Source organism: Mustela nigripes, chromosome 18, assembly GCF_022355385.1.
Source record: "Mustela nigripes isolate SB6536 chromosome 18, MUSNIG.SB6536, whole genome shotgun sequence".
Lineage (NCBI taxonomy): Eukaryota > Metazoa > Chordata > Mammalia > Carnivora > Mustelidae > Mustela > Mustela nigripes.
Genome location: NC_081574.1, coordinates 34,853,754 through 34,867,740, shown reverse-complemented (window position 1 = coordinate 34,867,740; position 13,987 = coordinate 34,853,754). Strand labels below are relative to the sequence as shown.

General features: G+C 35.9%; 1 protein-coding gene across 1 annotated transcript in view; it reads right to left on the bottom strand.

The window, feature by feature from the left end:
- Positions 1–13,987, bottom strand: part of LOC132006446 (disintegrin and metalloproteinase domain-containing protein 5-like) — a 145,052-nt gene that overhangs the window by 109,049 nt on the left and 22,016 nt on the right. Inside the window, exons 5-6 of the mRNA XM_059384216.1 lie at positions 4,805–4,976; positions 3,835–3,900 (exon numbers count right to left, since the gene is read on the bottom strand). Coding sequence (XP_059240199.1) covers positions 3,835–3,900; positions 4,805–4,976 — 238 coding nt within the window. The remainder of the gene's footprint in view (positions 1–3,834; positions 3,901–4,804; positions 4,977–13,987) is intronic.

The following is a 13,987-nucleotide window of genomic DNA, read 5'->3' as shown; positions in this document are numbered from 1 at the left end:
TATGGACATTGGGGAGGGTATGTGCTTTGGTGAGTGCTGTGAAGTGTGTAAACCTGGTGATTCACAGACCTGTACCCCTGGGGATGAAAATATATGTTTATAAAAAATAAATAAATAAATAAATAAAAATTAAAATTAAAAAAAAAAAAAAAACTAAATCACAAAGAAATTTTTTAAATATGACCAGACAAGTAAAGAGGAAGGATATCGGATCAGTAATCAAAAACATCTCAATACAGAAAAGCTCAGGACCAGATGAATTCACTAGAGAATTCAACCAAACATTTAAAGAAAAATTAACACTAATCTCCCTCAAGCTCTTACTAAGAATTGTATAGGAGAAACACTTCCAAACTCATTCTATGATGTCAGCATTATCCTGATACCAAAACCAGATAAAGAAACTACAAGAAAAATAGAAGTCAAATATCATTGGTGATGACTAATGCAAAAATCATTTATAAAATAATAGCAAAATGAATTCAAAAATTCATTAAGGGAATCATACATTATGACCAAGTGGGATTTATACATGGAACATAAGAATGGTTTAACATATTAAAAAATCAATCAATGTAGTTCCATTCATTAATAAATGAATGACAACAAAACCCCACATGATCATTTCAATTGATGCCAAAAAAAGTGAAAAAATTCAGCACTATTATATCATAAAAACACCCAACAAACTAATAGAAGTACCTCAACATAATAAAAGCCATATATTATCACATACAATATCACACTCAACAATGAAAGACTGTCTTCTTTTTTACTAAGCACAAGAAAAAATATAACCATGTCCACCTTCACCACACAATTCAGCATTGTATTATAGGTCCTAACTACAGGATTTAGAGAACAAAAAGAAAAAAGGTATTGAAATGAGAAATAAGTAAAATTATGTCTAACCAATGATTTCATAAGCAGAAAACCCTACAGATTCCACAAAAAAAAAAAAAAAAAAACTGTTTGAGCTAGGAAACAATTTCAGTAGTTATAATATAAAATCAACACACAAAAATCAGTTGTTTCTGGACACGAACATTTCTGTACACAAACATGATCAATCACAAAAGGGAATTAAGAAAATGCTCCGTTTTACTATAGTATCAAAAAGGATAAAATACTTAAGAATGGACTTAACCAATGAGGTAAAAGTCTTGCACACTGAAAGCTGAAGGCATTGGTAAAAGAAATCAAAGAATACACAGACAAATGGAAAGATATCTCATGCTCATTAACTGGAAGACTTTGTAGTGTTAAAATAATGTTAAAATGCCCAAACTACCAGATGAAGCTATCTAAAGATTCACTGCAATCTTTATTAGAATTCCAATGGCATATTTTTCAGAAATAGAAAAAAATAGCCTAAAATAAAAATGTTACAGTGTCTCATTTCCCAATTTTGAAACATACTACAAAGCAACAGTAATGAAAACTATATGGTATTAGCATAAAGACAGATATATGGAACAATGGAATAGAATAGAGCATTCAGAAATAAAGCCCTGAGTATATATGGCCAAATGTTTTTCAACACTGGTGCCAGCATACACAGTGGAAAATAATCAGTGTCTTCAACAAATGGCGCTGGAAAATCTATATCTACCTACATGTCAAAGAATGAAGTTGGACTCTTACTTTAAATCATATACAAAAGTTAACTCAAAATTGGCATAAATGTAAGACCTAAAATTATGAAACTCCTGGGAAAAAGCATAGGAAGAAACCTTCAGTACATTGGATTCGGCAATCACTTGTTGGATATGATACCAAAAACACAGGGAACAAAAGTACAAATAAACAAATGGGATTACATTAAACTTAACTTTTGTGCATCAAAGAAAGCAATCAACAGAGTGAAAAGGCAGCTTACAGAATGGGAGAAAGCATTTACAAACCACATATCTGATAAGAAGTCAATATGTAGAATATACAAAAGAAATCCTATAGCTTAACAACAACAAAAAACTTTAAAATTCTTTATTAATGGAAATATTAATATTAATAATGGAAAACAGTACAACAGCTCCTCAAAAAATTAAGCATAGAATTAACATATGTTCTAACAATCCAGCTTCTGGGTATACATTCAAAAAAATCAAAGCAAGATCGCAAAGAGATATTTACACATTCATGTTCCTTGGAGCATTATTCGCAATAGCCTGAAGGTAGAAGAAACCCAAAGGCCCATTAATAGAAGACTGGGTAAAGAAAATGCAATGGCAATATGCACATGCAGTGGGATAGTCACAGCCTTAAGAAGGAAGATAATCCAGTCTTGTGCTACAATATGGATGAAACCTGAGGACATTATGCGAAGCAAAATAAGCCCGTCACAAAAGTTCAAATTCTGTATAATTCCACTCATATGTATTATCTAAAGTAGTCAATCATAGAAACAGAAAGTCGAAAGGTATTTGCCAGGGGTGGGGCAGGGGTTGCAGGGGGGAGGGGAAATTAGTGTTCAATGGGCATAGAATGTTGGTTTTCAGGATGAAAAGATTCTAGAGATCTGTTGAACAAAAATGTGAATATACTTAACACTACTGAACTATACATTTAAAAATGGTTAGTATGGAAAATTTAATACTAAATGCTTTTAACTACAATAAAAAAAAAGAATGAGGGGAAATTGGGATTCAATGCTAGATCCCTCTGACTTCAAATTATGTACAAATAAATATTTATTAAATACTTAGCAGTTATTAACTGCTAAGTTTAGGTTACTATGAAACAAAAATTTAATGTATAATGTTTTCCTTTCCCTTCATTGACTTATTTTTGTTGATTATGCTTAAAATTCTGTTTTCCTATTTCTAATTGCTTTGTAAATTTACAGGAATATGATTTTAGAATATGTATTGGCATTGTACTAAGTCAGTGTAACCAGGTGTAAAAAAAAAAAAAACCTTTCCACTCTTTAATGAGTCAATGGACTTCAATTTTTGTAACCTCTGATAATATTTAGCTCAGCTTCCCTGCCTCATACCCACCTCTTCTGGAGTCAACAGACACCCTATGGAATGAAATATTTTTATAACATATCTTAAAATTTTAATATCTGAAAGTTTCCTATATCTAAATATTTATTTATTTATTTATTCGTTCATTCATTCATTTATTTATTTATTTTGCTAGCCCTTGTTTATGGTAGCTAATTTTCTTTTGAATTTGAGCTCATATATGGCTGGAAATAATCTGTGGGAATACCTGTGGGAATACCTGCTTGAAGTGCATTCCTATAGAGAGAAACATTCTTTGCCTCCCACAGGTGCCCCTGGCTCCTACCAAGCAGGAATAAATGTAGCCTCATAGTTCAGAATCTCCTAACTACCCATGTTGTACAAATTAAAAACCTAAACCCATACAAGATCATAAATATATTCATGAATCCTCAATATGAAAATTTTATTCGTTTTTCTGTTATTTCATTTATCTAGAACCGAGAACAAAACAGATGACTTGTTTTATCCCTTCACTAAAAAGTAGCATATTTGTTTTGTAGACTATTCTTTCAATGAGGCTGAAGCAGTTAAACATTATTATATGTGGGGCCTGAGGGTTTCACTGAGGATGTAGTTCTTTTGAAAAAAAGAAAAATAGACTGACAAGCTTTAAAAATATAAAAAATGTTTTACTTTACAAAAACATGTAGAAACTCATATTTAAAATAAATGAATTCAACACTTGGCTTATGAACAATTTTTAAGAAGTTATTAACTGCAAAACAAAATAAATATTTATCAAAAACGTTTTTACATCATTGAAATCAACTTAAATACAAAGGTTAAATCACTTTAAAATAGCAATACAAAAAAAAGGACCTACCAGAATTTTATCCACAACAATATATATTTCAAGATATTGAGGATATAACTTGAGAAATTCAGTTCTCTGGAAAACACACAACATGAGTCCTGAGGAATTTCCAAAAATTTACCTTCTGTTGAAATTATATTCAGAAACTGAGAGACGTGATGCTACTGACTACATAATAAAGCGGCATCCAAATACAAAATTTAGGTACTATTCAGAAAATTCCAGTCCAAAAAGTTCCTGTGGTTAATAAGGTGTTCAATGAGATCCCAAGCTATACAAGAATCCAGGTATCTGTTGATTTTAGCAATAGTTGCAATTAGAAATTTTAAGATTACAACATAAATCTTTTCCTTCTTCCCTTGTGATAGTTTTCAGAGTAGTCTTCCATGTGGACAGATTTTCTGCTACCAATGATTAGGAAACTACTTCCGGCAAACAGTAAAGTTAAGAAAAATATTACTGAAGTTTACAACCAATGGCAGTTCACTGGAGCCAGGAATGCTATTTATGACATTAAAGCAGTTTACTAGCCTTTGTGGAAGAAGAATTCATCACATTGCCTTACCTGTACCTTATATAGGCCACTAATAGTATTTCTGAACTCTCTTAAAACAAAGATTTAATTTAGAAATGCAGATTATGTGATATTTTCACCTAATTTATCAGCCTAATTGAGGAAAAGGAGTAATTTACATTAGCTATTCAAATGTCCACATGCGAAAATTAATTTTTTGGTTTCTTGAATCCTATATTCACATGTGTCCAAGATTGATTACCTAAGTCTTTACTAAACTTTAATCTAATGACTAGCTTAATGGGGAACTTAATTTTATTCTTTACCCATTTTAAAAGTCAAGCAAGGTCCTCATGAAAAAGTAAAACAATCTTAAATCTGCAGACCATCAAATTTTGCTCTGAAAGTAGTTTTCATTTTATGAAATTATAAGGAATAAGTTAAATTTAAAAAGTCAACACTTACTTCTGAACTTTTCCTGATATGATAATACATGTTATTATAGCTGTAAGTCTTAGTTTCTCCTAAAAGAGGTACAACAATGTCATATTTTTCTTCATAAATCATGTGCACAAATCCTGATACAGCCTCCATTGGTTCAATTCCGTATGAGATGTTTTTAAGCTGTAATGTTCCCCTGAGTATTAAAAAAATCAAAACAAGTCTGAAATTATTCTACCAAAACTATAATATTCTAAGGAGTAATTTTGGCAAAAAAAAAAAAAAATTTTTTTCTTACATTTAAAGTCACCTTGGTTTCTCTAGTTTATTCATTGAGGTATTAAACTCAAGACTGGACCAGTTAATACCACAGGATGCATACTGCCTTATATTACAATATTCTAAAAGAAATATTTTTATTATCTTAAAGAAAGCATGTAAGTGTCATGGATCCATGTGATTAAACAGGTTAGGAACCCTTCCTAGAGTACAGATTTTCTAAGCCAGCTTGTCAGATCTTTAGGCACTCTCTTCCTTAGTGTTAGGTCCTTTCTTCTTTTTGAGATACCTACTCTTCCCTGAGACTTAATGTCACACATCATTTTTTGTGTGGACTTAAATGAAGGTATTACCTGCCTAAAAATGACTGGAAGCAGAGCTAAAATACCTATCAGATCTAGGCATTCTACAATTTTCAACCATGCTAGGAAATTAAGAAATCAATAAAAATATTAAAAATCTAGAAAAAGTAAAGTATGAAGAAACCAACAAACACCCCCTACACTCAAGGCCACTCAAAGCCTCAAGCAACAGATCCTGTTAGCATCAACAAGTACATAAACAATGAATCGTGAAACACTGCATCAAAAACTCATGATGTGGGACACCTGAGTGGCTTCAGCTCAGGTCATGAACTCAGAGTCCTAGGATCGAGCCCCACATTGGGCTCTCTGTTTGGCAAGGTGCCTACTTCCCACTCTCTTTTTGCCTGCCTCTCTGCCTACTTGTGATCTCTCTCTCTTTCTGTCAAATAAATAAAATCTAAAAAAAAAAAAAAAAAAAAAAAAAAAAAAAAACCTCATCATGTATATATTATAGTGACTAACATAACACAATAAAAATTAAAAAAAAAAAAAGAATCAACAAGTAGTCTTCCAACAGGGACAAATGCTGCCAAGGTGACCAATATTTTATTTTATCAGTAATTCTGAGTCACTCCTTAGGGAACTGAGATAACAAAGTTGAATATAGAACTAGAAAAGATAAACAGAGGACCAACTCAGGTTAACAGGATCAATACTGGCAAATGGAATATCTTTAAATAGGTTACAACCTGAGTCCTGAACAAGTATGGAGTGACACAAGAGAATGTGGAAAACCTGCAACATATCCATGATAACTGCAATCCACCTGAAAAAAAAAATACACAAGAATAAATGGATAATTTATTTTTAAAATGGACATCCCACCTGTGTCACTTGTATTTATTACTTTATCTACCCTAGTGCTTTAACATGCATAGGCAATTAGCCAACAAACTTTTGCCAGGTAGGAATAAGAATTAGTCCAAGTTATTCAATTTCAGTGAATGTGTAAAATAATATTCTAGAAATTTCAGAATATTTACATTTTTAAAGATAATCCAGAGTAAGAAGTTTATAAGAAAAAGCTCAGTCTTACCTGTGCTAACAAAGGCTGAGAATGTTGGATGTCATCATTGTCATAAAAGTAAACAACAGAAACTGAATATAAAAATAATCTAGACAAAAAAAATCACAAAACATGCTCAAGTTGTGAAACAAAACATAGAAAAAATTATTCTTCATAATACAAATTGTTCTTTCACTGAGGAATTGTAGTGTCAATTACCTTTACATAGTCAATCGTCCAAATACTTTTATCATTTACAATAAACCAGGTGCTGAAGAAAGTATTGTAACATACAATGCTAAAATACATGTCAATGAACAACCGAAACAGCTAGAAATAGTAAATAGTAAAATAACATAGGTCCCAAGTTCCAGCATAGAATTTAAAAATTTTTGTGTTTATTTATTTTGTGTTTAAAAACATTGTGTTAAAACTGATTCCAGATTTTAAACCTAAATCTTAAAGGGTTAGAACAAAATTTTAAAATATTTTCTTGAGGAGTAGGGGCAAGATGGCAGAGAAGTAAGAGACCCTGTTTCAACCGGTCCCCTAAAGTGAGCTAAATATCTACCAGAACACTCTGAACACCCATGAAATTGGCCTGAGATGTAAGATTACACACTTCTGGATCTCTACAGAGGCAGATGACAGCAGTGAAGAGGTAAAGCAGAGTGGGAATGCTTGGACTGATACTGGAAGATAAACAGAAGAGGAGGGAGCTACCAGAAGGGACACATTAGAAAGTAATACCCCAATATGAAAGTGTCCTGTGGTTGGGGACTAACATTAACTTGGAGTCTGGTTAAAAGCACTCAAAAAGAGCAAAAGATCTTAAGAGGCAACTGGTGGAATCTGGTGGTCAAGGGCATGGGCCCAGGATGGTCACCTCTGGTGACCACCCATGTCAGAGAGAGTCTGGTGGGGCCACCAATCTGTGGTCCTTGAGCCCATGGCTTTCTGCTGCTTGCACTACTACTCGGGTTGGGCACACTCCCACCTGAGACAGCCTGGTGTGGGCACCAGTGGGTGGTCTCTGGGCCTACAGCCTTCCTCGACCTGCGTGACTGCGGGGTCTGAGCACACCCAGCCGGCACCTAAGAGAACTCAGCACCAACTCCGGTTGGGGTCTCTCAGCCTGCAGCCTTTGGCAACCTGCACCTTCCCTGGCATGGACCGTAGATAGCATTCCCAGCAACAGCAGTAACTGGAATCGGGCTCATCCAGACCTATATTGCTCACAGTTTTAGTGGCACCAGCATGCAGAGACAAGCAGGGGCCTCGGGCAACCACTGGGAGAGTGGCTAGGGGTGCGCACCACCAGCGGGAGGTTGTGGTGTCTGGCAGAGTTTGCAGAGGGGGAGTCTATGTTTTCTGGACCATCCAGCGGGGAGCAAACTGAGGCCTCTCTCTGAGGCAGAGGTCTGGGGGTGGACAGTTTGCTTTCCACTAAACCTCTGAAAAGCCAAAAAGCCACAAAAAGCCACCAAAGAACAAAACCCTCCAGAGAACATAAGCCTGAAAAGCAGTTTCCACAGAGTCCAGTCCCTTGATAGCAGGCAGGGTAACTCAACCCAAGCAGTACTGACTGGAAAACAATGTGGCAGGCCCCTCCCCAAGAAAACTAGCCAAAGGAACAAGAAGACAATAACCACAGGGTCCCCATTAAACTGTTAACACCCAAACATCAGGGGAAAACAATAAATTAAGCTCCCGGTATTGTCCCAATGCCTGTATAATTCATAGATACAACTTTTCTTCTTCTTTTTTTTTTTATTAGTTCTCACACTTCTTCTTTTAATTTTTTTTAACCTACTTACCATTACAACCAGAGTTTTAACACATTGCATAATAACTTTTTAACTTGAACTTTTTTCATGCATATATTGTGTTTTTCTTCCTTTTTTTAAATACATATAGGCATAAGCTTCAAGGTAATCATTTTTCCCTATTCAATACTACCTCTATATATAAACCAGTTTTAATTTCCCTGTATCTATGGAAAGTTGAGTCCTTTAACAAAGATAACAATATTCATTCAAGAAGATCTGAAATAACCTTCCTCGCTCACATCAAGGGTTTATAACCATCTTCCCATCTTATTCTTCTGTGGGTGTTTCTGTGTATTTGTATCTGTTTTTGTACTATATAAATATTATCCTTGGGGTTCCTTTTGGCTGGGTTTTTCTTCTTTTTTTCTTGTCTTTTACTTTTGTCAGTCTTTTTAATTGTTCAGTTTTGTTTATGGACCTTATAAATCTTACTTTTGGGGCTCATTTTGGCTGGGTTTCTTTTTTTTTTTTTTTTTCTATTTTTCTCTCTCTTTTTTCTTTCTTTTTGGTGATGACTTCTGGTTACTCTGAAACTTTTCAGGGTGCACCTTGCCTAGATTGTGGTTGATAAATTCAGCTAAACAACCCCTCAAACACCTCTCACCAAAATGACTAGAAGTAAGAACACCCAACATAGTAAATATTCAGAGACTGTGCCCTCTGCCACAAAACCACTGAATATGAACATAAACATATGTCACAAAGTGAATTCAGGGTAACAATTATCCAAGCAATGGCTAGGATGGAGAAGACCATTAGTGGCAACATAGAAACTCTAAGGGCAGAAATGAGATCCAATCGAATCTAAATACTCTAACAGTCAGCATAACTGAAGCAGAAGATCGACTTAGTGATCTAGAAGACAAACTGAGAGAAGATGGATCAGGAGGACACCTGGAATAAACAGCTTAGAAGCCATGAAAATAGAATTAAGGAAATAAATGACAGCATGAAACATTCCAACATCAGAATTATTGGCATACCTGAGCAGGTGGAGAAAGAGGGAAGATTAGAAGATATAGGTGAACAAATTCTGGATGAAAATTTCCCCAATTGGGGGAACAGAACAAGTGTTCATGTCCTAGAGGCAGAAAGGACACCCCCCAAGACCAATGAGTCTAGAAAGACATCCAGATACTTAACTGTTAAATTCATGAATCATAATTTTAGGCAAGAGGTCTTAAGGGCAGCTAGGGGGAAGAGATTCCTTACATGCAGAGAAGGTCCCATTAGAATAACATCAGACCTGCCCACAGAAACCTGGCAAGCCAGAACGGGCTGGCAAGACATATTCAAGGCACTAAATGAGAAGAACATGCAGCAAAGAATACTTTATCCAGCAAGGCTGACATTCAGAATAGGTGGAGACAGAGAGAACTTCCAAAACAGGCAAGGTTTAAAAAAGTCTGTGACCGCCAAGTTGGCACTACAGAAATATTAAAGGGGTTTTTTATAAAAAAAGAAAGAACCCAACAATGACATAGAACAGAAGTTTACAGAGACAATCTATAGAAACAAGGACTTCTCAGGCAACGTGATCTCACTAAAAACTTATGTTTCAATAATCACTCTCAACGTGAACAGCCTAAATGCTCCCATAAAACGGCACAGGGTTAAAGACTGGATAAAATGATAGGACCTGTCCATATGCTTTCCACAAGAGACACATTTGGAACCTAAAGATACATGCAGACTGAAAGTGAAGGGATGGAGAAGCATCTTTCATGCAAATGTGCCTCAAAAGAAAGCTGGAGTAGTTATTCTCATATCAGATAAATTAGATTTTAAGCTAAAGACTGTAGTAAGAGATACCGAAGGACACTACCTTATTGTTAAAGGGTCTGTCCACCAAGAAGATTTAACAATTGTAAATATTTATGCCCCCAACATGAGAGCAGCCAACTACTAAGCCAACTGTTAATTAGTCATATTGATAGGAATACATTAATTGTAGGAGATCTTAATACACCACTCTCAGTAATAGATCATCTAAGCAGAAAATCAATAAATAAACAAAAGCTTTGAATGACACATTGGACCAGAAGGAACTCATAGATATATACAGAACATTCCACCCTAAAGCAACAGAATATTCATTCTTCTCAAGTGCTCATGGAGCTTTCTCCAGAATAGACCACATACATTGTAACAAATCAGGGCTCAGTTGATACCAAAAGACTGAGATTATTTCCTGCATATTCTCAGACCATGATGCTTTGAAACTGGAACTCAATCACAAGAAAAAAGTTTGGAAGGAATACAAACACTTGGAAACTAAAGACCGTCCTGCTCAAGAATGCTTGGTTCAACCAGGAAATCAAAGAAGAACTTAAACAATTCATGGAAACCAATGAGAATGAAGACACATCAGTCCAAAACCTATGTGATATAGCAAAAGCAGTCTTAAGGGGGAAATACATAGCCATCTAAGCCTCATTCAAAAAAACTGAAAAATCCAGAATACACCAGCTCTCTTTACACCTGAAAGAACTGGAAAATCAACAACAAATTAAGCCAACCCCACACATAAGAAGAGAAATAATTAAGATTAGAGCAGAGATCAATGAGTTAGAAACTAGAGATATAGTACAACACATCAACAAAACTAGAAGCTGGTTCTTTGAAAGAATCAATAAGATAGATAAACCACTGACCATACTAATTCAAAATAAAAGAGAGAGGACCCAAATTAATAAAATTATGAATGAAAGGGGAGAGATCATGACCAACACCAAGAAAATAGAAAGAATGATCAGAGATTATTATCAACAGTTATATGCCAATAAGTTAAACAACCTAAAAGAAATGAATGCATTCCTGGAAAACTTTAAATTTCCAAGACTGAAACAGGAAGAAGCTGGCAGCCTGAATAGACCAATATCTAGTAACGAGATTGAAGCAGCAATCAAAAACCTCCCAAAAAACAAGAGCCCAGGACCTGACGGATTCCCTGGGGAATTCAATCAAACACTCAAAGAAGAAATAATACCTATTCTCCTAAAGCTCTTTCAAAAAAAAGAAACAAAAGGAAAACTTCCAGACTCTTTCTATGATGTTAGCATTACCTGATCACCAAACCAGGCAAAGATCCCATCAAAAAGGAGAATTTCTGACCAATATCCCTGACAAATATGGATACCGAGATTCTCAAGAAGATCCTAGCTAATAGGATCTAACAGTACATTAAAAAGATTATCCACCATGCACCCTGGGATGCAAGGGTGGTTCAACATTTGCAAATCAATCAATGTGAATCAATAAGAGAAGAGAGAATAACCACATGGTCCTCTCAACCGATGCAGAAAAAGCATTTGACAAAATGCAGCACCTGTTCCTGGTTAAAACCCTTTGAAGTATAGGGATCGAGGGAACATTCCTCAACTTTGTAAAATCTATCTATGGAAAAACCCATAGTGAATATCATTTTCAGTGAGGAAAAGCTAACAGCCTTTCCCTTTTGAGATTAGGAACACGACAAGGATGACTATTGTTGCCACTGTTGCTTAACAAAGAATTATAAGTCCTAGGAACAGCAATCAGACAACAAAAAGAAATAAAACGTATGAAAATTGGCAAAGAAGTCAAACTCTCTCTCTTCACAGATGACATGATACTTTATATGGAAAACCCAAAGACTCCACCCCCAAACTACTAGAATTCATACAGCAATTCAGTAATGTAGCAGGATACAAAATCAAGGCACAGAAACCAGTTTCTTTCTTATACACTAACAAAGAAAATGTAGAAATGGAAATGAGAGAATTTATTCTATTTATGATAGCACCAAGAACCATAAGACCTGAGAATAAACCTAACCAAAGAGGTAAAGGATCTGAACTCAAGGAACTACAAAACACCCATGAAAGAAATTGAAGAAGACACAAAAAGATAGAAAAGTGGAGGAGTCAAGATGGCACTGAAGTAGGCTGAGATGACATCAGGTAGCAGGAGATCAGCTAGATAGCTTATCAAACCATTGCGAACACCTACAAATCCAACAGGAGATTGCAGAGAAGAAGAGCAACAATTCTAGAAACAGAAAATTGACCACTTTCTGAAAGGACCAGCAGAGAAGTGAATCCAAAGCAACTGGAAGATAGACCACAAGGGGAGGGGCCAGCTCCCAGCAAGTGACTGAACAATGGAGCACAAAATCAGGACTTTTAAAAGTCTGCTCCACTGAGGGACATCGCTCCAGAGGCTAAACTGGGGTGAAGTCCACGCGGGGTCAGCATGGCTCCAGGTCTCATGGGGTCATAGAAGGATCAGGGGTATCTGAGTGCCACAGAGCTTGCAGGTATTAGAGCATGGAAGCCAGCTACAGAGACAGAGCTGAGGAGTGAGCTCTCACCTCGGGTTTACCTTGAGCTTTAATCTGGACCCCACTCACTACTCTGTGAGTGGGGTCCCAACAAGACCCGGGGAGACACCCCCTAGAAGAGCTCAGGGGTTTGCGGAGCTCAGAGACTCCAGGTGGAGCTGTGTGCCAGAGACAGAGACACTTGGTCACAGGCTGGGTGAGCCCAGAGTGCAGCTGGAGGCTAAGGAGACGGGAGTGATTGAGCACTTTTTTCTGAGGGTGCACAGAGGAATGGGGCCCGAGGTCTTGGCTCCTCTGGACCAGAGATTGGGAGGCTGCCATTTTCATTCCTGTCCCCTGGAACTCTACAGAAAGCGTTCAGGGAACAAAAGCTCCCAAAAGCAAACCCAAGCGGATTACTTAGCTTGACCCCTGGTAAGGGTGGTCCAATTCTGCCTCCAGCAAAGACGCTTGAGAATCACTAGAACAGGCCCCTCCCGCAGAAGATCAACAAGAAATCCAGCTAAGATCAAGGTCACTTACTAAGGAGAACAGCTAAATTCCAGAGGAGGAGAAAGCAAAGCATGGAATTCATGTCATGGAAATTCGAAGCATGGAATTCCCAATGATTCTTTAGTCTTGCAGTTAATTTTTTTTATTTTCTTTTTTTTCTGCTTAATTTTTTTCAACTTTTACTCTTTCCTCTTTTAATGCTTTTTAACTAGTTTATCTTTACAATACCTTTCATAAAAAAATAATAATCTTTTTTGAACCTTCATTCTTATAGTCATATTTTATCTTTCGTTGTATCTAACTTTGTATTTTGTATACAAATAGGGTTTTTTCTTCTAAAAAATTTGGGGTACAACTTCTTCTAATAGATCAAAATATACCCTAAATCTTACTCCAGGCTTGTTCTAGTCTCCAGCCCAAGAAAATTCTCTCCACTTTCTTTTTCTTTATTCTCCCAAGCAACTTAATCAACTCCTTTTTTAAAAATTAAAAAAATTTTTTTTCATCTTTATAGGAATATTCTATCCCTTCATTGTATTTATCCTTATATACATTTTTCATTCTTTAAAATTTTGGGAAGTAGTTTCTTCTAAGAGACCAAAATTATCCCAAAATTAAGTGGGTGACCTTGTTCTAGTAACCAGGATAATATATATATATATTTTTTTTCTATTTTGTATTTTCCCTTTATTTGTTTCCTTTTTTTTTTTAATTCTTTATTTTTTATAAACATGTGTTTTTATCCCCAGGGGTACAGGTCTGTGAATCACCAGGTTTACACACTTCACAGCACTCACCAAAGCACATACCCTCCCCAATGTCCATAATCCCACCCCCTTCTCCCAAACCCCCTCCCCCCAGGAACCCTGTTTGTTTTGTGAGATTAAGAGTCACTTATGGTTTGTCTCCCTCCCA